Source organism: Danio rerio, chromosome 5 (assembly GCF_049306965.1).
Source record: "Danio rerio strain Tuebingen ecotype United States chromosome 5, GRCz12tu, whole genome shotgun sequence".
NCBI classification, from domain to species: domain Eukaryota; kingdom Metazoa; phylum Chordata; class Actinopteri; order Cypriniformes; family Danionidae; genus Danio; species Danio rerio.
This window is the reverse complement of record NC_133180.1, coordinates 18736458-18761139: the sequence shown is the minus strand read 5'-3', so window position 1 is coordinate 18761139 and position 24682 is coordinate 18736458. Positions and strand designations below refer to the sequence as shown.

At 34.9% G+C, this 24682-nt stretch overlaps 1 protein-coding gene across 2 annotated transcripts; it reads right to left on the bottom strand.

The window, feature by feature from the left end:
* Window positions 1-334: 334 nt before the first annotated feature.
* ascc2 (activating signal cointegrator 1 complex subunit 2) lies at window positions 335-23772 on the bottom strand. 2 transcript variants are annotated; one of them, XM_005165069.6, is made up of 19 exons: window positions 23693-23772; window positions 20871-20982; window positions 20613-20771; window positions 17224-17397; window positions 15957-16086; window positions 15746-15813; window positions 15534-15647; window positions 15302-15414; window positions 11642-11713; window positions 11459-11563; window positions 11299-11367; window positions 9827-9901; window positions 9332-9566; window positions 8115-8311; window positions 5449-5568; window positions 4976-5212; window positions 2429-2513; window positions 2168-2262; window positions 335-1332 (listed from the first exon to the last, which is right to left on the bottom strand). In XM_005165069.6, the coding sequence occupies exons 2-19, from the start codon at window positions 20955-20957 to the stop codon at window positions 1161-1163; spliced, it is 2307 nt and encodes a 768-aa protein (XP_005165126.1). In that variant the 5' UTR covers window positions 20958-20982; window positions 23693-23772; the 3' UTR covers window positions 335-1160.
* Between the last annotated feature and the right edge of the window lie 910 nt (window positions 23773-24682).

The window sequence follows — 24682 nt, the reverse complement described above, 5'->3', positions numbered from 1 at the left end:
AATCAGGTGTGTTTGGTTAAGGAGACATGGAAAATATGCAGAGCTGGTGGTCCTCCTGGAACGTGGTTGAGAAACACTGCTTTAGTCCAACTGAAAACACATCATAGCTAACTGCATATAATTCTACTTAATGATATGAATAGGAATTTCAAGGCAGTCAATTAGAGCATTTAATTAAATGGAATCACAATTTCTGCTTATGCCAAATGTGAGGAACTTTCCTCAGCCCAGCTATTATGCTTCAGTCTGATATCTCAGGTTGGAAGAAAGATAGACAACCAGTATGTCAAAATAAATAAATATATATGTATTAAACACAAAGAGAAACACGCAGTCTTATAAACAGTATTTATTTATGTTTTATATTCCTAATGTTTGTACTATTATTTCAGAAGCATTTTTAAATATGCTTTCTCTTACAAAATGCTTTGATTTTATCTTAGTAAGTAGAAATATATTGTCCTACAAGGCAAGAGAACATTGCCTGTTGAAAGTCTATATGAGAAAAGTGACATCACTCTCCTCCGGAGTGACGGATGCTCACAGCCTTTGGCACAGTATGATTAATGTGTTGAAATCGGACGCTGCAGTCTGCACAACTTCAAACGGAGTTGCTTTTCGAAAGACTGCTCTTAGGTCAAGTCTTAATCGCTTTCTGAACCTTTAAAGAACTGGAGCACGATCTTATTTTTGCTTCACTAGTGTAATGTATGGCATCCTTTGTAGAGTTGATTCTCAAATTTACTTTAGATGCTGCATTCTCAAACCTGATGTTCCTTTATTATTTATTGAATTTTCCTTAACAGTGCAATAACTGTTTGAACCTCTCATCTGTTCAATAAACTCTTGTTACACAGCAAAAGATACGACTGTCGTACTTCATGTCATACAATAACTAAGAGTTCTAAAAATATATTCACTTGTTCCCTTATAATTTCACACATCCCTGTGTATTTTATGAAGCACTTCAAACTCTCAACTCTGCATGTTAATTTATACTTCAGAACAGAAACTCATAATCAATCAAAGAAAGAGCAGGCCTATGTAATAGACCGTGCCCCCTGTGTCTTGATCTTATAAAAAAGCAGAGATACATTCAAACCTCGAGTATTTTCCTTCTGCTTTTTCAGCTCTTAAAAACCTGTGCTCTTGTAAAAGTCTTAGGACGGGATCATGCCCTTGTTCCGTTTCCTGTCAGCCATTGATCTGCGATTGTGATTGGCTCCTCTGCTCTTGGATGCCTCCTTTCTACGACGGTCCTGAATGGTCTCCTGCGTCTGACCCCGTCCCTTTGGCCCCCCTACCACATTACTTGCTGGTGGCGGTCTGTAGCTGTCAGATAAAAACAAAGTCAATTAATGTCCGGTTTGATTCATGCTTTGTTGATTAGTTAATAAGTAATGCAAATTGGCAATTTGTAATCGAACGGTTGCAGGTTTGATTCCCGGTCCTGGCAGAAATAAAACTGTATTTTCTCCATCTTCGATAACCTGCTGAGGTGCCCTTGAACAAAGCATCTAAGCCCATATTGCACACTTGGATGGGTCAAAAGCAGAGGACAATTTTCAAGTATGGGTAACTACACTTCACTTCGACTATAGCCATCGTAATACCCACTATTAAAGAGCCACGAACCCCCCCCCCCCCCCCCCCCTCTTTTACTTTGATCATTCACTTTGAATAGCACGAGTAAAATGGCACCATCTAGAAGCAATGTCTCATAATCAAATGTCTCCTCCAAATTCACAGAATTCTTTAGTTTTAACATGTACAATTTATTGATGTAAAATAGTGAATTGATGCTATTCATTTGTAATTTTTTAAACTTCGCACAAATTGTCAACCTGTTTGATAAAAAAAAAATATAGGTGGCTCTTCACTTTTTTGTGTACAGAAATTGATTGATGGAAATAAGATAAATAGTGTTGCAGACAACACCAGTGAATCTATGATTTATTATAGATTTAATTCAAGTTTATTTTTCAGGTCCAGTCAGGTTTAGAAAATAATTGCTGTCAGGTTGGACTTGATCAACCTTATCAGGTCTGTCTATGTCTGGTTAAGATTTTTAGAAAGCGAGATGTGGAGAGTGAAAGTAATTTAAGGAAACTGGAAACCGGGCTTATATTTGTCTAATATTCCAGACACGCTGTATTCTCCAACTTACCCTTTCCTGCTTTGCATAGCAGCTCTCCTGGCCTCGGCTCTCTCTCGAAGGACAGCTGGGTCCTGGATGAAGTGATTCTTCTTCACAGCCTCATTCTGATCAAAATGACACAGGTCAAGATCATTGCCAATGAATGAAAAAGTGCATTCTGTGCAAAGTTAATCAGTCTCCAGAATAAGTTAGTGATTAAATGCTCCATTGATCACTCAAAAATTCATTATGGTTCTATAACAGATAAAGTGTCTGATCACTGATTCAAACCTTGTCCTCTTCATCTTCCTCCACGTCGTCATCAAACTCCTGAACCTGTTTGCCTGTTCTGAGAACTTGTGGGATAGTAAACGGCCTAAAAGAAGAATACACAGGTGTTAGCTTGAGAGTCCTTGAAAAATAATTATAATATAAATTAGCTTTCCAAGGCATGAGGATTTTTCCAATAACATGGGACAGCAATACAAACTAATTTGTAAAAAAAAAAAAAAAAAAAAAAAGTCACTGTGCTTTTATTACATTTTAGTAAAAATATGACTATATTAGTTATCATCATAGTATCAGAACAAAATAAAAAATATTAAAATATAATCTAAGCTCAAACATCATGCCTTGGGGTCTGTTCCATAAACCAAGCTTAGAAAAAAGCCAGGCTTATTTTGGTAAGTCAAGTTTATTAAAGGCAGATTTGGTTTCATAAATCAAATTTACGATAGTTCAGTTACTCTGGCAACTTATGCTGGAAAACCAGCCCGCTCCGAGGCAGGCTAACTCTCAGGCTAAGTCTTAAGTTCAGGCTTAATCAAAGTAATGTTAACATTCACCAGCCATATTTTGATGCCATTTAAATTTACTTATCCTCTAAAAAATTATTAAAGATTTATAGTCATTTAATAGTAAAGATATATAAACTAAACATATTTAAGAACAGAATGTAACATTTAAATTTAAATAAGTTATTGCAGACAAAAAAAAGCTACAACATTTCAACTAAATTCGATTTTTTTTTTTCTGTTGATTCTTTTTCTGTGATCTGAGTTTATGCTTTGTTATATTAGTTCCAAATTTTGCTTTGGTACTAAATAATATAATGTATATACAATTTCAATGTATTGTGACAAATATTTAATTTAACGTTAATAGGCCTAAATAATGGCCTATATTTAAAAAAAAACGAATTTCCTGTCTGCCTTCTCTCTTCCTTTTTGGCAAGCTAATGTTTAAATTATTATACGTTTGAACTCTTAAAAACAAACGCTGCTCACTCGCTATGAACATAGCTGTGTCTCATTTCAGAGCTCTTTCATTCACTGTAGTTGTCATGGTAACATACAAAATAATCCATGCAGCTATGCTAGACCTTTAGGGTTTCACGACTGTAACGCCCACAAACAGTTATCTAGATTATTTAAACTGAACTCAAATTAGTTAGATCGCTTATCTTCAACTTGCTGTTATAGAACTAATTTAAGTGTGGATGTTTAGATCGGCTCATTGAAGTCAGGTTTTTGACTTTAATCCCTGCTTTTCTAAACGACTTTTATGAAACAGTCCCCAAGACTATTGGCGCAAGAAACACAAACTAGCAAACAAAGCACATTGTGTGGTGAAAGCTTTTTTCTTTTTGGTTAAATTTGACACAAACTGACTGGTTGCTTTAAGGCCAGTACACACCAAGTGAATGCCAAACAACTAGCGCCAGTGAATCCTAACCGTGTTGACACCGCGTCTGGTTCCGTCTGCACCAAAAAGCTGTCCGTGAACACACCAAACAGACAGTAGGTGACTAAAACGAACAAATGCATTCTGCATCTGCATGGAAGGACGTGTCCTTCCGAACCCGTGGATGAAAGTAGTCTGTTTTCTTGTTGACCATGGGCAACCGGAACTTCCAACGAACCGGTGCAAAGTGTAAACAATGCAGCATTTACTACCATTATCACACTAATTGTCAGTCAACACTGAGGGATTCGCTCCTGCAATTTGTCTGATAATCTAATAATCCATATCGTTTGCAAATATATGAGAAATAGAGCTAATTTACAGCTGGTGTCTTTGTGTTCCTTCTTGACATGAATTGTTTACGTGCTGTGACACTTCACTATGTCACACTCGTGCTCTGATTTGTTGCTGAATAATCAGTCAGAGCTCTCACTCTCACTTCAGGTGACGCTGATTCTTTAGACAATTTCAGTCTGGTCATGTCATTGGCTCATGAACAATTCCCGGCTGTTATCAAATTATTTCATAACTGTACCAAGAGGCAATTCAATAATAAGCTTATGATAAAACAGCTATTATAACATTATTCATCAATATGCGGGCCTTTTTGAGTTCTCGAAAGCTATAGAAATGAAAAATGTAAAACAGGAAAAACGTTAGAACCATTGTTTTTGTTTACATCCCTCAAAATGGTCTATAGGCTGAATAGGGCCAATGAGCTCCAACGTTAATCTGACGAGAGGCGACGTGTGGAACAAACCTAACCAACTAGCCAGACCAATGCTAACCGACAAAATCCAACAGCCAATCGTCGGCCCTTACATGCGTCTTAAACAGATTGAAGACACTAATTTGGGAAAAAATAACATTATGTATCTATAATACCATTAAGTCCTAAAAGTGTTTGTTAGTTAAGCTAGTGTGCTTTAATTATAGCAGACAGCTGCAGAGAGCCCTTAAAATGTCACTTTTGATATAAACGCTAATGATTCTAACTTAGGGAAGATGTTTGGTGCAGGTCGTGTTCCCCTAGATATCCATAATTGTAAATGCAAACAGGAAGTAGAAAAGAACTCTGTGTAACTGCTCATATACCTGCGGTTCAATAATTCATCCTCTTCATCCAGATCATTGGCTCCTATTTGGTTGGCATCGTACGTGTCATCATAATCATCGTCATAATCATCCAGGCCGAAAGCATTATCCTGGTCTCCAGAAGGGTTATTCGCTATGGGAATCTCATCCACCACGGTCTGGTAGGCTTGATATCTGGCTCTCTGCTCTTCTATGTGCTGCTTGTCATCGAGCGTAGCGCGAACACTCTCCCCCTGTCTGAAGTACACAGAGATTTTTCAGTTTCTTGCTTGCACAAACATCGTTTCCAGTTGCATATTTTATAATGCCCTGATTTCTGTTTACGCTGTACTTGTCAGATGTTATTTTTCTCCTGACCAAGTGGATGTGCATAAATATTCTGTGGTAGCTTTTTAAGTAATATGACTAATATCACACTGCAGGGCAGAATGGGTAATGTTTCATTAAGCAGGATGGGTTGGAACAGAATTTACCTCCGGCCTTTCCAGATGCGACTCATGTCTAGACGGTCTCGGTTGAACACGTCAAACTCATCATCATCAAACACGTTTGATCTAGTGCTCAAAACAGGGGGAAGCTCATTCTTCACAGGCCTGTAGGACAACATTAAGAGCCAATAAGAAGACATGAATTAAACCCTAAAGAAACCTTATTTCCTAATAAATTTTTATTCAACAGAAAGTCTTATTTCTTGTAGTTTTACTGGAATTAAACAACTGCGAAGGTCAATATTATTAGCCTTCTTACAGACCACTGTTGCCCAATGACTTACCAAATTAACCTAACTTGCCTAATTAACCTAGTTAATCTCGCAAAACAACTAGTAAAATATTATATACACTCATCATGGCAAAAATAAATAAATAAATAAAAAAATTGTTACAAAACAGCTTACTGTATGTAGCTCCCTCCAACAACAAACGAGCAAGAGGCTTTATTTCTACCGACTGGTTTATTTTTCACATTAATTCTTCAGTTCTCAACATAAAAGGCCGATCAGAAGACATCAGACATATACCAGACGTTGTTGACTAAATACTGCACTCTACGCCATTAATCACGGAGATAAAGATCTTCTTCAACAAACTCCAGGTGGTGGTTCCACAATTGTGGATTTCATCGTCAAGATATGATTCGATGCAAGAAGTTCTGGACCTAGAGGGTCATTTAAATGCTGAATGAATCTAAATTTACACAAGTAAAACAATTAACTCGATAGGCTAAAAATTGGAGGAAATCTGCTGATTTGTAGATTCCGTGTGAGCCTAGCCATAACTTCATACAAAAGAGTTCGCCGGAAAGTACTGTCAAGTGCCCCAGGAGATTGGTCAAGGACAGAAGTCAAAACATTTCTTACGGTACGAATCTGTCTTTCCCACACAGCTCGTATATGACTTGCAGATGGGATGGTCATTATCAACTCTCATGCTTGTTTCTTTATCTGCCTTTGATCCCTTGTTTTCAATGTGCTCATAAATACTCTGTTTGCCCCCAAAAAGTTTGTACCCTGATCACATCGAATTTGGCGAACTGTTCCACGAGTGGCTATGACGGAGTGGAGAGCATTAATAAATGCATCAGTAGACAGAGCATCAAGAATTTCAATGTGTATGGCTCTGAAACACATACAGGTCAACAACAACCCATAATGTTTGGGTTTCCTTCAATCATCGGTAACATAAAAAGGTCCAAAACAATCCATCCCTCATAAGAGTAAAGGTGGAGTTGGCTGTACACGATCTTCAGGGAGATCAGCCATTTTCTGCTCTTCTACACACCTTCTGAATTTCCTACACTTCAAGCATTTGTATATGTGACAAGAAACAGCACTACTGCATCCAAGAATCCAAATACCGTTGGACTGAAGTTCATTCACGGTTATTCATCGCCCTTGATGTTGTACTCGTTCATGATGTTTGATTAGTAATGCTGAAAAATGATTTTTTTCTTGGAAGAATGGCAGGATATTTCATGTCTAAATGAAGAGTTGCGTTTGCCAGGCGACCTCCAACTCAATGTATGCCTTGATTATTTATAGCTGTTACAAAACAGCTTTTATTATTAAAAAGGTGTTGAAAAAATCTCTGTTTAACAGAACTTGGGAAATATTTGAAAAAGTAATAAATTAATAAATTAATTTAAATAATTAGATTTTTGGCTGTATAATAATAAATTACAAACCTTGATTGAAGCAAAATAGCATAAGAGAAATCTGACAAAAAGAAAAATGTAAATCTGACATAAAAATTTATTTTTTCTGACATAAACATGTAAAAAAAAAAAAAAAAAAAATCGCTATGAAGAAAATTGAGTTTTTATTTCTGCAACCTGACTGTTCCACTCTATTTTTACAGAGCCTGAGCTAAAACAGGGTATATGCAGGAATCCTAAAGGTAATTTCAATACCTTTTTAAGACTTTTTAAAGACCTTTTCAGAATATTTTAAGACCTTGTCACAAGTTCTAATCAGTATCAAACTTTTAAACAGTTGTTAATAAACAGTTGTAGTTAAATAAATCAATGGAGCACAACCATCCAACAGAACTCAGATAAGCTCGAAGGAAACAAAGCTTGAAAGAATAAATTACGTGGTTGTTTTCAGCGACAGGCTTCAGCCACTGTTTAAACCCATCTTTTTCCAACCAGGAGTACGCAAACATACGTTTTCCCATTTTACCGTCTGTTTCGCTACATATGGAGAGTGTCACATCACTTTACCGCAATGGTCACAAATTACGTGACATCACATAGACAAAGGAGCTAGGCTGGAAGTGTCCTGGCCCGAACCAATCAAGTGGATTGAGCACGGCGTTGTTATTATTAGGAGAAAAATAAATATATCATATGCTTTTTTGGAGTCAAACACTTTGGACAACGCTTAAACAAAATTTAAGACCTCATAAAACTGTGATTAAGACTTTTTAATACCTTTTAAGAGCCTTCATTTTCTCATAATTGATTTATTAACTTTAATACTTTTTTAAATGATGTTAATTCAATTAAAATGAATTAACAGTAAGACAAACTAATAAATAACAAACTGCTCACTGTTAGTTACATTTTAGTTAAGGCATTGACTAACACTAACCAATGTGATCCCATTCTAAAGTGTTATAAATCGTTGTATCTTATACTTTACCTGGCCATTGCCCGGTCTAGTTTGTCAAGAGAAGGAGCTAGTTTATCTTCTAGGATGTTGTTAATGACAAGTTCGGAGTTGTAGCCATATTCTTCCAAACATGCCAGTATGAATCCCTCTCCCAAGTCTGGAAGCAGGTCTCGGATATGGGACAGCAGAGATTCTAATTCTCCAGCACTCACGGTGCACACTGCACCCTAAACACCAGACAAAAACAAAACAAAAGGAGGAATGCAATTTTTAAAGGAACACTTCATTTTTTTTTGGAAATAGACTAGTTTTACAAGTCCCTTTGAGTTAAACAGTTGCGTTTTATCATTTTTATTAATTTATTCAACCAATCTCCTTGTCTGCAGAAGCAATTTTAGGTTGGCTTAGCATAAATCGTTGAATCAGATTAGACTATTAGCATGTCGCTCAAATAATTCAAAAATAGAAAAGGCTTGACTCTTCTGTAGTTACATCAAGTGCTAAGATTGACATAAAATGAATATGATGATATGGCTAGGAAATATACTCGCATTCTGGAGTAATAATCAAAAAACTTTACCATGGCTGCAGCAGGTATTATGTGGCGTTCACACCAGACGCGGATGAAGCGTCAAGCGCGAGTGATTTACAAATGTTAAGTCAATGCAAAGACACAAATAGACATCCTGCTGTGCAATTTGTGCAAATAAGGTGGCACGAATGATGCGATTCGCATGAATGACGAGGCACGAGTTGAGCATTTTGTGTGTTTGACACACAAATCACTCGAGTTGGAAAATCTGAAATTCAGCGGACATTAGCGCCGCATTACCCAATCAGGAGCTTGCTTTTGTATGGCACGGTATGGTTTGGTTCGCTTTTATAGCTGTTTCCACTGTCCAAAAGTACCTCAAAGCAAACTGTACCATGCCAGTTTTTGGGTACACTTTGCAAAGATTACCTATCACAGCAAAAGGATACCAAAAGGCGGAGATACATGCGCAGCTGAACGCTTGGTACCATTTAGGCAGTGGAAACACAAGCCTGATAAAGGTGACCCGTACCAACCCATACCAGACTGTACTGCACCTGTTAGTGGAAACGGGCCAGAGGAGAGCTGTAAAAATCAGCCTATTTCCAAAAAAAAGTGCATTTCAAAACACTATACACTTTAAAAAATGACCAAATGGTGGTTAAAATACTATTATCATCACCGTCACAGACTTTTTACCAGTTAATGAACTCACATTGTCACCCTTACGGGGAGTGTAAGACACTGCTTCTGCTCCTCTTAACTCTTCTCTGACCCCTGAAACTCCTGCTCCTTCTGTCGGAGAAGCGGCTAAATCTCTGCCAGTCTTGCTCTTGGCTCCTGCTCTGTGATTGGACGAGGAGATCACAGAGGGGAAGCTTCTCTTCTTCCCCACACTCTCCCAGGCAGACTCTACACCTTGCAACAGGTAAGAAGTCCTGGTCTCATCTCTGAGCGAGCAGATTAAGGAGAATTTTATATCCTGCTGCTACAGTAAACTTTGTACTTGGTAGTTATTAGATACTGGTACTGCAGGAAATGAGCAATAATGTACGTGTCGTTAATTCTAAAGTATGCAGGAAAACAATTACACGTCGGGTTATTTCTGGAGTTACTGAGATCATCAATTATGAAGTAGAAGCTTAAAAATGACAGAACGCTCTCCCTATTATTCCAAAACCAGCATACAGTGTTCCAATAGTAAGGATACAAATGAGGAAAGGCCTGCTGAAGAAGACTGATGTCATCTGCTAAAGGGAACTGTTCATCATAATCAGCCAGGAATCTGATAGATAGCAAACAGACAAACAGTTGTTTTAGCAACAATGCAAGTGAATGTATTTATGAAAGGATTATTGGATCACTGACTCAAATAATTGGTTTAAAAACAATCCTTTAGGAATGAAATCCTGCAGCTCTGAGATGCACAGATATTCTGGACTTGTTTGTATGGAATTATTTACAGTATATGGTCGAAACATAAAATAACAGACATTGTTGTGTCTAAAATGTAACCTAGCGATGACTTTTTAATTTGTTGAACTGCAGTATAATTCAATGGGGTATATGCTGAAGCATGCTAATAGGACTTTTAATTTGCCAGTAGCCTGGGTTAATCGTTTCCGGTGAACTGAATGCCATTGCAAAATCGGCACATTTAAGGTCTGTTTTACTTAAAAATCAGCGATCTCCACTGGCAGAGTGATATCCGTTATAAAGTGGGTCTCAGATTGTACAAAAAGCACCGCATTAAATTACATTTTCCCACCATGTCTTTATAACATGATCAGTTATTTTACCGCAGTATATTAAATGGAGCTTCTGTGCTAGCCTGCCGATTCTGACGGGCAAGTGCGGGTAAACAGCTTTTGTCCTCGTTTTACGCTTGAGCAACTAAATAAATACCAAAATCTGTTTAACTGATTGTATTTTAATGACATTACAACATCGATGCTGTAAAAGGAACCGCATAAAATAGAAAAAAACTCACATTTACAGGTCACCGGAAGTTTATTAGTATGGGAACAACACTAGCTCGGCATATACCCTATTATTTCACATTTGTGATTTGGCTTGTTTGTTTGTTAATATTTGGAAAGACAGCTAATATAAAAAATATTTTTAATGCTTTACTTATAAATTCAATAAAATTAAAAAATAAATTTAATTATTTAATGTTTAATTTAATATTCTATTTTTTTAAGTAATACATTTTATAAAAAACATTTTATAAAATTATTAAATCAAATAATTCATTGACAGCAAGAACAAACATAGAAGTACTGTCTGATTGACAAGCAGCACCTTATTATGTTCCTAAAAAATGTAAACACCAAATAGGTCAAATTTATACCCCATTTCTAAAGTAAAACATACTCTAACATTAGTGCAGTTTGTGTGTGTGAGAGGGGGCAGTGTTATGATGTGATCCACTTATGTTGTGATTCTGTAACGGCTGGTGTTGGTTGCTGAATTGTTAAAAATTATAACAGTTAAAGTATCTAGGTTAATTTCGATTTAAATAAACTAAAAGTAAATAAAGTATACATTTTTGTATGTTTTTTGTATGTTTTGGCGGGTTTTGGACAGCTTTTGGCCTGGAAAAAGTCAGCAACGTCTGGCAACATTGCACACCTTTAACATATTGATACACAACCATTAAAACACATAAACATCATTTACCTTTTCTCTTGAAGGAAAGTTGTGAAGTTCTGTAGAAGATCTTCTACAAAGGATGCCACATTTTCAGAGCTGTGAAAATAATCAGCGCTTTGTGTTAAGACAAGAATATCTGGTATCCATTCCAATCTTTGCCTGTCTAATCAGCTCTAAAATCATGTACCCCTCCAGTATGGGCTGTAAACACGCGTGCTGGAGCAGCAGGTGAGCAATCTCCACCATTTTCTTTCTAGAATAAGATACTCGTCTCCACATGTCCTCCTGTAAACTGAGACAGAGTGCAACAAGTTTAAGGTTTAATCTGTACAAATTCATCAAAAAGAGAAGTCAAGTTTGCTATTCTAACCTTTTATCGAAATTCCTCTTCTTCACTGCTTTCTCCAGGTCTGGAACTGCCATCTCATAAAATGATGGTAATCTACATTCAGAGAGGCTCCGGTCAATATTTTGTAACATTAAGATAAGGTAAGATAAATAAGATAAGGATGATTTATAATAATATGTATCACAATTTTTTTGTAAATTAAATAAATTAATAGTTTATATATATTGACCACATGTAAAAAAAACTATTTCTTTTTACTGTTTATTTACTTATTTATTTTGTTTATGTTTTAATTTCATATCAGCAGCATTGGCTATATTCATGGAAAAACCTATACTTGATATTTACAATGTAAAACATTCAAGCATATCGACATATTAATAAGCATTCATTATACAAAAGATATACACATAACAACAACAACAACACTGAAAAGAGTCATATACAATCTTTTAGTTTGATTAATAATATTCTAAAATTCCTCCAGAACACACCTTTTAAACATTTCCTGAATAAAAACGTTCTTTAATATCATTTAAAAATACACATTCTATTAAAATGCTTTATTGTGAAAGTATTAGCTTTTTCGTTTCCTTTCAATAAATATGTGTCTTGAGTGGCAGATTCTGCATTTCGTGGGTGCAACCTGATCATGTTTATTTTCAAAATAGTAATTATTTCTTTCATTTACAGATGGATATATTTCATATAATTTGTTGTTTCTACATTCATCCCATTCCGTTTGCCATTTCTCATTACTAAACAGATTTAAACCAGATTTAACATCTGATGCAAGAATTTTACAATTTGTTATCTCCAACTGTATGGCTTCCTTCTTTTTTACATTTTAACGTATATGCTCAGAAATTGATTCAAATATGATCATATTCACTTTATTTATTTAGAATTTGAGGGCAAATGTTTGATTAAAAAAATGTAGATAAATAAAATAAATATTATTAAAATATAAAACTATTTTCAAATACTAATGATTACATTTTTACTGCACTCATATAAATGATGAAAAAAGTATTACAGTAAACAATGTATTTTGAGCCACCATGACATAAACAAGAGCATAATATGAAACGATAGACTTTTTATTTTGTCCATAATGATATTGCACAGCCCAACTTGCAAATGCTTAATTTTGTCAAGATGGTTTTCTTATTTCATTATGCTCATTGTGATGCACGAGTCAACAAATCTGTTACATTAGGCCTGTGTAATATGAAAATATATATTGTATGGAAAAAATAAAAAGTCTGTCATGTTATATTAAGCTTAAACTCAATATACACTGTTTACGGTAATAGTTTGTAATCATTTGGATGACAGCAATTTTACATGCCATCTTGGGAATGCAAGCATAAATGTGAATAGCAAGCCTAATCTCATGAGGAAACGTGAATATTTTACGTATTGTCAGAAAAGTGGCTAATTCGTATGACTTAATTTGTTTGAAAACATAACATTTTTAAAAGAAGGCGTGTCCCCATACCACACCCCTAACCCCACCCCTCATTTTATGAATAAGGTGATATAAATTAATTCAAATTAACCATTATAACAAAAAGTTACAAACTGGCATGAGACTGCGTTGGAATGACAGCATTTTGACCACAATTTTAAAATTTTGTTTTTTATTTGGCAACATTTTATGCTGAACCTGTAATCATTAGTTTCTGAAAAGTATTTTATATTTCAGTAATTGTAATTTTTATATTTCTAAATCCAAACTAAAACTATTAATGACTGAATTTACAGAAAAGGTACTATATCATGACATATTAGGGATGCCGCAATACTCTGTATAATATTGAACTGTTCAATTTGGCCTTCACGGTTCAATATGCATATGTATTTTGCAAGTACCCCATTTCTTTAATTACTCTGTAAACTGCATGTCCATACGCTGAAACACAGCAAGTAAATGTCCCATCAGCACTAAAGTAGGAGACAATTTCACATGACAGAACCACGAGAAGTCTATATCGTTGCACTCCTAATATATCAATCAACGTTTATTTATATAGCACTTGGGCCTAGTTTTTCAAAAGTAATCCACCAGGATTTTGGATAAGGGATTGAATCAAATCTTGAAAATGGGTTTTTCAAAAGAAAAAAATGGATTACGTAATTAAATTAGATCATGTAATCCAATCTTGGTTTTGATCTGGGTCAAACCTTTAGTTTGGGTTTTTCAGCCCTTTTTTTAAGATTTAGACAAAAAATCTGGATTAAACTGATCCTATCAGAAGGGTGGATTCAGTGTGGATTTCATACCCAAAATCTAATTAAAACTTTAAAAATGTATCAAACAATACTATATTTGGATTATGCAGTATCTTTCAAAAAATATCATATTTATTGATACGGTTTTAATTGTATTTGTTCATCCATCAGGCTACAGTGATTAGGTAGGCTTTAATGTACATCAAAGTAAGAAGAGTTTGGCCTCATAAAATAATCCCCCTTTTATTCTGTCACTAATTGATATATATTCATCACAATGAAAAATATTTTCCTTTTTAGAATATTTATTAGTGATGCATGCAATGATTACAGAATAACTGAAAAAAGGCAAAGAATGCAATCACTGATTTTTGAAATCACTTTCAACAATTGCAAAAAGAGACTGAAAGTGCAGAACAGACTCTGACCAAACTGCAGCAAACCAAGGCCAGAATGGAGATCCGCCTCCTAAAGGCTACGCTCAGACAAGCTGGTCTCTCCACAACAGATGAGGAAGTCTAAAATTATTGTGGAGTTTTTGACATTAATTCAATACATCTATATTTGAAACTTGTTATAAATATCCTCAATGTACAGTGTTTGTGTTGTAGGTCTCAGATGAGCGAACTGCTTGAAGATGACGGGGTGGGGTTTTTATCGTTTTTAGTTTTTTTTTTTTTTAATGTGTGTGTTTTCATTTCAAATAAAAATAAAGCCACACTGGCTATTCTACTTGTTGCTCTTTACATATCTATGGTTCTACATTCTGATTTCCTATTCTGTTTGAGTACTAGTTATCCAAATTTAGTGATCCTGAAAAGTTCCTATACAGATCAGATTGATCCAATCCAATGTTGCTTAGAAAAACTGGCTCAAAAAGTAAGCTGGGTTACGTGATCACAGAAAGGAAAAAATGGATTACTAAATCTGGACGAATTTTATCCGTATTGAACCTGTTGAAAAACCGGGCTCTTTTTACAATCAAGGTTGACCAGAGTGCTTTACACCAGTAAAAACTAATTATACAACACAACTAAAAAGCAAACAATGCAAAAAAAAAAAAAAAGCAATACAAGAAATATCAATAAAATACAGCAATACATAAAAACAGAGATAAGTGTCAGTGCTCAATATAAATAAGCTTAGACAACTATAAATATATTGCCACTTTTTAAAGTCAAGCTCAAGACCCACTTATTCTAAATGTTGTTTTTTTTTACTATGAAAGCAATTGAATCAGTTAGGTTATTGTCTACTTTTGCAAGTGTTCAAAATGGGACAGATTAAAAAAATAAATTAATAATAATAATAATAAACTAAATATAATAAAAATACAAAATTTCATTTCATTTTCAATCATGTTCACATCTATATTCAGCATCGCCCATTTATCATTTAATGGACAATAGGCATCTTAATACCAGGATGTGGATGTGTATTTGTCACCTGTTAAGAAAGTTGTGCTGTTTGAAAGTAGAACAAGCCTCAGGGAAGATGTCCAGGAAAGAATGGATAGTAGTGCAGGTATCACACATGTAAGAAACCAAGTCTGCAAGCTCCTAAGAGACATAAAAGTGATGCATATTTAATTATAAGCATATTAATCTGCCAGAAAAGACACTGATGGCAGAGTCAGTTAATGTGTGTATAATTACTTTTTATTATTATTATATTTTACCTCCTCTGGCATGGTCATGGCAGTTAGGCATCTGTTAGCATTGAGTTTTAGGGGCTGACCGGCTCCTGTGTCCTCTGACTGAATACCACACTTCTGTAATATTATATCAAACACCTAGAAAGCACATGCAGAGATTTCCGGAAGTTCAGACGACTTGTAAACAATTAAGTCAATGAAAATAGTTGATTACGTAACATGATCTCATAAAGTACCTGGATGATGGAGGGTATAGTCTCATTTAGGTCTCCATAATAACTGGGCTGTTGCGTAAAAATGTTGTCTGGGGCAAAAATTGAAATGATAAGTTTCAAATATGTAAACACTGTAATAAATATGAGTTATTTAAAAAGAATAATAAGGTATTTATGTATTTCTCTGTTGTTTTTTTAAAAATGTACTGTGATATTAACAGATTTTGTGTACCGATCATTTTATGTAGCAGTTGGGAATTTCCTTTTCCGTACAGAACACACAGATCCAGAATTTTGGGAATGTCAAACAGATAGTTGTTGTAAATAATCTCTGCAAACACTGCAGGGGTAATGAAGTGCTCCTAAGGAAGACAACAGAGCAGTGTTTTAAAATCAGGATCAATATACATTTATTGTAACTTAATATAAAACTACCAGCACACATTTACACTACCTTTCCAATTTTTGACTAAGTAAGATTATTTTATAAAGAATTAATAACTTTATTTAACAAGAATACATTTAAGGGGACCTCTTATTAAAAATCACTTTTAAAAGAGGTTAAAACACAGTTGTGTGGCAACAGTCTGTGAATATAACCAGCTTCTAATGGTAAAAATTTTGATTTTTTATTCTTTTATAATCACACTTCATAAAAAACAGTCTGTTAAAACACTTTTAATTGACATTCGCCCCTTGCACATGTCATCAGAGGTGGGAAAGTCCTATCCATCAGTGACAATCTCTTCCTCATTAGCATAGGATGCTAGTCTTGTTTTTGAATCTGCCACTATGCTGACACAGACATTTGTAACAAAGACTCATTTGAATTTAATCGACAGTCAACAAAATGGCAAAAATAGGATCAAAGCCTAAAAGTGGCAGTTTCAAAGAGTTATAAAATATTATTTATGGGGTATTTTGAGCTGAAACTTATTATAAACTTAATATGAAACTTAATATATGACATACACACTCTAGGGACATCAGTGATTTATTTTATATCTTGTAAAACAGGGAATAATAAGCTCCTTTAAATTGAGAATCTAATGTTACGAAATAATTCTAATTTAACTAAATGCTGTTTTTTTTTTTTTCTTTAAATGTTCTACTCATCAGTGAATTTCTGTTAGTTATTAATCAGCACAACAGTTTTCAATATTGATGATAAAAAAAGTTTCCTAAACACCAATTTAGGATATTAGAGCATCTCATGAGACACTAAGTCTGGTATTGTGTTGCCGAAAATTCAGATTTTACATTAAACATTCACATTTAATCAAAATAATTGTATTCAAGCTAATAAATAGTATCCTAAAACATAGATATACAGGAATCTGTTTATTTATACAATCTGTAAATTATACAAACAATTGACGATATTAGTGTTAATATAAAATTTTAATTTTATGAATGTGCCACTGACTTGTATAAAAACATTTTATAGTTACAGGATATATTTCATGTAAAAACATACACATTTATAAAATCATGTTTACCTTGGACTCTTTGTGTGTAGCCATCCTGAGGAAGACCATGAACATGGAGCGGTGAATGTTCCTCTGCATGTCTGCCACTGCTGGACTGGACGAGAGTCCAAACGGGTCCAAACCACGGGGAGCGTGTCTCAAATAAGAGTCCAAACACCCCTGTAACGACTCGTCAAACACTACCTAAAGGCACAAAAAGAAACTATTTGACAGCTGCCTGCCCTCCAAAAATGATCCTCCTCAACTAAACTACAATTTTCATTTGCAACAGATGTGTTAATTTATCAAAAAATATATAGAATTAAAATGATTTGATCTTTTTTTTAAATACATAATTTGAGTGCTTCATTAACACAAGCATATTGTTGTGGATTAATAAGTTAAGTTGGTTTTATATCTGCACATTCAGCATTTCACTTTCTTAATACAATTTCAGAAAAGTATTGTTTGCAAACCAACAAGCTCATCGTTGTTCACAGTCAAATAAATGTTGTTTTGAAGTCATACTTGCATCAAATTTCAGACCAACTATTCAAAGTAGCATGGTAAAACATATAGGGAGCGTATCACAAGTTGTCACTTTGTTCAAAAACGAATAGCTGCTTCTTTTTAGTCAACTACAGCTATAATGTATAGTTTTACTCACATTATGCATTCAAATTAGATGTTTCTATTGATCACTATATATGTTTAACTACACTACCTGACAAAAGTCTTGTCGTCAATCCCAGTTGAAAGAGCAACAAATAACAACTTGACTTCTAGTTGATCATTTCGAAAAGTGGCAGACGGTCAATTTTTCAGATGAATCATCTGTTAAACTGTATCCCAATCATCACAAATACTGCAGAAGACCTACTGGAACCAGCATGGACCCAAGATTCTCAAAGAGAAAAAGTCAAGTTTGGTGAAGGAAAAATCATGGTTTGGGGTTACATTCAGTATGGGGGCATGTGAGAGATCTGCAGAGTGGATGGCAACATCAACAGCCTGAGGTATCAAGACATTTGTGCTGCCCATTACATTACAAACCACAGGAGAGGGCAAACTCTTCAGCAGGATAGCACTCCTCCTCATACTTCAGCCTTCACATCAAAGTTCCTGAAAGCCAAGAATGTCAAAGTGCTCCAGGATTGGCCAGCCCAGCCACCAGATATAAACATGAAGAGGAGGCATTAAAGATGAATCTAAAGAATCCCGATTAACTCTGGGACTCCAGCAAGAACACTTTCTTTTCCATTCCAGATGACTTTATTAATCCGTTATTTGAGTCATTGCAGAGATGTATGGATACAGTAGTCCAAGCTCAGGGGAATCATACACAATATTATTTTTTCCACAGCACCATGACTTTAGCTTCTATACTGCACATTATTTCTGTTAAGTGATGAAACTTTAGTCTAAGCAAAAGTCAGACATTACTGTCCTAGTTAAATACTAAAAAAATCAAGGCATGATCATATTTTATTCGGGTAAAAGAAGTATAATCTAGTGACCTTTGCCTTTCATATAAGCCACTTCTGATACCAAATGATCAACTAGAAGTCAAGTTATTATTAGTTGTTCCTAAAACTTGGAAAGGCGACAAGTCTTTTGTCAGGTGATGTATATCTTAAAAAATGATTAAAATGTTCAAACAGAGGGTTCTTCACATAAACGATGACGTCACAAATTTCCATAGAGATAAGCGTGTTTATCAGCTGTTTTAAAACGCTAAGTTATAGTTACAAATATATTGTACGTTGTGATAATTGAACTGCATTAGCCTTTTTTGTTTTTACCTATTTTATTGAATGCAATTCTCCGAATTTACAAACATAACACCAAGTTTACCTAAATAATCATAATATTCTGCCAGTAAAGACACTATTTGAAGGCAGAGTCAGTTCACTGCCTTTAAAAAGCAGCGAATACACTTAACTCGTCAAGGATATACACAATAATTATGAATTTATTCATTATTTACAGTGCTTATTAGGGATGTAACGGTATTGTAAATACCGTCATACCGCAATATTAAATTTTTTCGATATTACCGAAGTCGCATGACTCGGTAAAACTATAGGTCTTCTGAGAAAATTTGCTCAGGCGAATGAAGCGAACGGGAGGTAGCTGAAACTTCATTTCCCATCAGCCCCGGCGTGGCCATAATCCTTTGCGGTCTGTTGTCGCTACAGATCCAGTAATGCGGAAATGGAGTGTGCTGCTGGTAGCGGAGATGAAAAAAAGATGGAAATGATCGAACCTAAAGCGGGTGTTGTCGCCGCGCGCGTGCTGAATAGCGGTGCTGTCGCGCGCGTTCTGATCAGCTGTGTTGTGGCGCGCGTATTGTAAAGCGCCGAGGGGGGGTTGAGCGCGCATACTCAAGAGAGGTGTTATCGCGCGCCTACTGAAGGGCTGGACTGGACTGAGGTTGTGTCGCGTCGCGGGGGCACTTTTGATCGTTTTGGAAGGGCATTTTCTATCCAAGACTAAAAAGGGCATGTACACTGCACAGGTTGAGCCCTATGTGTGCACGTGCCTGCAAGTTGGGGAATACGACTAATAACAGTCATGGGGACTGCAGAAACACAGCACACTGTTCAGATTGATGCAGACATTGACTTGTACCGCAAAGAGATCTCTATCTCACTCATGGTTTGTCCTCTCAAGTGGGGGAAAGACAATGCACAACGTTACCCCACTGCTGTCAACATGGGCCAAGTCATATCTCTCTTGTCCCAGAATCCTCAGTCCCAAATGAGAGGGGTTTTTTCTGTTGCAGGGGACATTGTAAATACCCAGAGATACCAGCTTTTACCAGATTATAGTTATATGATAATTTTCCTTTAAACCCATCTCTATCTAAGTGAGTGATTAAATGTTAAATGTGATGAGTTTTCAACAATACTAAATTGAAACTTTATTTTTTTTACATGGTTTAATAATTTTTTGTTATTAAAATTGAAGTTCCTGTTTCAAAGCTTACAGATAGATGGCTAATTTGTATGTCATTGACACTTTTGGCACTTTTTTGGAGTATTTTCAAAAGTTTTTTTTTTTTTCCTGTAAATGATTCAATAAATACCGTACCGTGGCATTCATACCGAGGTATTACCGTACCGTGAAATTCTGATACCGTTACATCCCTAGTGCTTATAGAAAATCATCATGCCCTGTGATCATCATGCTTAACCTTCGGGTTAAAGTTATAGAAAAGAACAGGTTAGAGAAGACTACAAAACATTTCAAAGGCTGGACAAGTGATTTCATTTCAGGCTCTATCACAAATAAAGTAATTGTTTTAAAGGACTATGAAGATTTTCTATAGGCACTGTATTTATTGATTTATTTGACCTCCTCTTGCATGGTCATATCATCTTTTTAATAAAACAACTTTGCATTTTAGAGATGCTAACCTGACACCAGAACTTGTCGTGAGGCAATGCCAGCAGCCAGTCCAGATCCTCTGAGATAAACTGAGCATGTTCCAGGAACTCCTCGACCAGTGCAGGTGTGCCATCTTCAGGTGGGGGTTTAAAGGGTAAAAAACATCTCTCTTCTTTGCGGTCAGGGTGCTGAGGAGACAACAGCATTATCAGTCATACAGGAAAAAAAGCACTGTAACAATGCTTCAGGTGTACTTGAGATTATTACTCTGCAAAATATTCACTCACCAGCGCTGGTAAAGTGCGTTCTTTGCCTTGAGGTCCAAAGTGCTCAGTCACATGCAGCTCATCTAAAGGCACTTTTGCACACGCCATTTCACCTGCTCAGCTTGGAACAGAACTGCCTTGAAGAAAATGGCCAATAAAAATATAGACTGTTAATCCTACTCATTTACTTCATGTACTTGTTTTGCTTCTTCATTTTATTTGACGCAAAAGTGAATACATTTAATTCATCAAGAATATGCACAATAATTTTTTAAAAACAAAACTTGTTTCTATAACGATCTTTGATATAAAGTACAGATAAGGATTGTGGTAAAGTTTGCTTTATATTCGCACATTCGTTCAGTGACAACTTGCTCCCTTAATTGTTTACCATGGTACTTTGAATATTCGGTCATTTGCAAGTAGACCCTAAAACAACATTAGCACTGTTTAATTGACTGTGAACAATGTTGTACTTGAGAGTCATTGGCTTCTTATATGATTTCACTATTTAGAGTTTACAAGGAATACAGGTAACATCTTATTTTGATGGTCTATTTGAGTATTAGTAGTACACTGTCTGCTTAATATTTGCTGATTCTGCTCCTTCAACAGACATTTAACTGACTTTAAGAAACTTTGCAAGTACATGTCAACTTACACTAACCCTAACCATCTTAAAATCCAATGAGAATTAGTTAAAAAGTAAATTTAATTCAACAAACAGACCATGCAAATAAAGTGTGACCGGAATACAATCTGAAATTATATTATTAGGGAGAAAGTCTGAATGTGCGAATATAAAACCAACTTTAGCCCTGTTAGATTAGCTTCTCCCTGTAACAGGTACAACTGTGAATTATAAATGAGCAATGCCATGCAAATGTCAACCTTGCCATAAAAAAAGTCAAAAAAAAAAATAAACTATTAAACTAAAATAGCGAAACCGTTTCTACATTTTAGTGTAAGCAGTACTTAAAAACTACTCAAAAATGTTTATGTCAATGTTTTCAAACAATTATATTTGATTTAGCAAAGTCACACAAGTGCCAGTTTCACCTGTCACGTCCAAAACGAAAAGACATCACATCTATAACAAACCTCATCCATGCAAAACTGTACAATCAAATAAAATCAATCATTTTTGTTCTATAGTAAGCCGACTCTTATCGTTTTGATTAGAGTCGTTTCTTTTGGGTTGTGCAGTTTAATTCACAGAATTTCTACAATGTACATTGTTTACTGTAAACTTGCTAACTTTTTTCTTCACATCCATAACGCATGTTTATTTTTCTCATTTAAAATCTAAAAATGTTCACAGATTGATATTTTTCTGATCCCATAACTCTGTGGTTAGTTGTTTTGAAAAATATAAACAGATTTTTCAATATATTGTTAACATAGACTTTCTCTATGAAACTAGGGCTGGGCGATAATGGCAAAAATTCAATCTTGATAATTATTTTCCATATTGAATGATATCGGTATATATTTTGATATAAGTTATTAATGCTTCCAGATTTAAGAGTACCCCAACAATGACTGAAGTCACAAAACTTAGAGGATCGATTAAACGGCATAGCATATTTTCCGCCAATAAATTTTCAGTGGCTGCAAATTCAATACATCTCTAATATCAACACACTTTTTTTTAATTGTTGCACGTTTCTGCTGTGTGATTGGCTCTTAGGTCAATACAGAGTAAAAAATATATCATTTATGGGCCCAGCCCTACTTTAAACTTGCTAACTTCAACACATCCATAAAGCATGTTTATTTTTCTCATTTAAAATCAAATACATTTTTACAGACTGATATTTTTCTAATCCCATAACTCTGTGGTTGATTGTTTTGGAAAATATAAACAGTTTTTTTTTATTTAATGTTAACATATGCTTTCTCTGTAAATTTATGTTTTGAGTTTTTACAGTAAATGTCACATCCATAATGCTGGAATTGCTTAAATAATAACAAAATAAACACAAATATAATCACAAATAACCATTAAAACACATTGCAAAATCACCCAAAACACTATTTTGGTTTAATTTAAACTAAAGCTAATGCCTTTTGCCATGCTCTTAATATCTACAGGCAACATTTGCCATACCAATGCCTCAAAATATTTAAAAAGATCTATGACCCAAAGCGGTTTTAACCTACAGCCTATGGTTTTAACACGTCTTTCCTTAGTTTTATAACAATGTTGCTCGTTTACCCTTGATAACAGTGCCTCTAAATAAGACTTTTCATACTGTATTTCATAATGTACATGGGCTAATTGATGTCATTAGTGTTGGTTTATGTTTACTCGTAAGTTAAGCCTTATTTATTCAGATTATTTTCAGCTGTGTATATTATGATTGGCAGATTTGCTGTCTATTGAGGGAATCGTTGACAGTTGACGCAAATAATGCGTCAGAGATTCACAAGCAGTGAGAAAGTTGACAACAGCATAAACACAATTTGTCATGGTGGAGCAGTGATTAGTTTTAGTTTGTTTTATCTTAGATTTGTTACACATGACTGACTGACTACAGTATTAGCGACGGTGGCTAATGCTGCTCGTGTCAGTGAGCTCAGCATTTTTATCAAAGGCAACAGCCGCAAATAACATCACTTTTCATCAACAGCAACATATTTAAGTAATATGAATGATAAGTAAGTAACGTTACAGTATAATTGTGTTGACTGGTAACGTTACTGAAAATGTGGCAGAGAGAAAGTAAGTTAAGGTAAAAGTTTGCCATCTAACTTAGCTTTTACATATCTAATAGATTTGTCCGTTTCACAAAACGGTATAAAATAATTCAGATGAATAATCAAGTTATTAAAAATGTCACCTTTTCACTGAATCTTTCAACAGATGTTTAACAGCTTCAGCATAAAGCATCGCATCTCTCTGCGTGGATATCCGGTGTTCTCATGCTGGCCAGATTTCAAAATAAAAGCCTCGAAATGGTATTTATTTTTCATCGTTCACTTTCATCTTATATACGCATTTGTGTTATATAATTTTTGTTTAGTTATTGTATTAATTGTTTATTTGAATATCATTTAATAATGTATCATATTAATGCATTTATTATTTAACAAGTATCAGATTTTCTTTATTACAGTGTATCAATCTATAAATTTATCGGTCTGTCTGTGTCTGTTTTTTATGTCATTTAAAAAAATGGTATTAATATTTCTGACTAGACACTAAATATACAGATTAAAAAGAATACTTTTACTTACAGTAAGAACTACGTGGGTACAATTGTGATAGTATGCTGAATACTTCTGATATTTAACCACTTAAACTCTGCGGACCAGGTACTTAAATACACAGTATTTTGGATACCCGAGCTAGGTATTTTACATTGGTTCATATTTCATATATATTTCACATATATTTCATATTTTTCAAATGACACATGTACAAGTTATAGCTCAAATGAAAGCTCTTGCCGGTGCTCATACAGTTCTAGCATTCTTTTTACTGAATTATATTCACATATCAAACAGTTGTTGAATGAATTGTGGTGTTTCCATGGCGCAGAAATGTAAATACATTCATGATCAATAAGCAGCCCCAGATAGCACAGACAGCTGTCATCTCTTACCCTATGCTGTGCCCTTCAGGGCCATTCTCCTCTGTTTTTAAGGTGTTGTGCATAAGTAATCCTTTTATATGTCTGCTGTGGTCCAAACACAGTGAATTATGTTTGATCAAACAAAAGAATAGTGAAATATGTAAACAAGGATCCCTGAGTCGGCTGTTGCTTCGGTGGGACTATAATCTGATGTAAGAGAAGTCTTCTTTCACTACTTTATTGTTTTTAAACAGA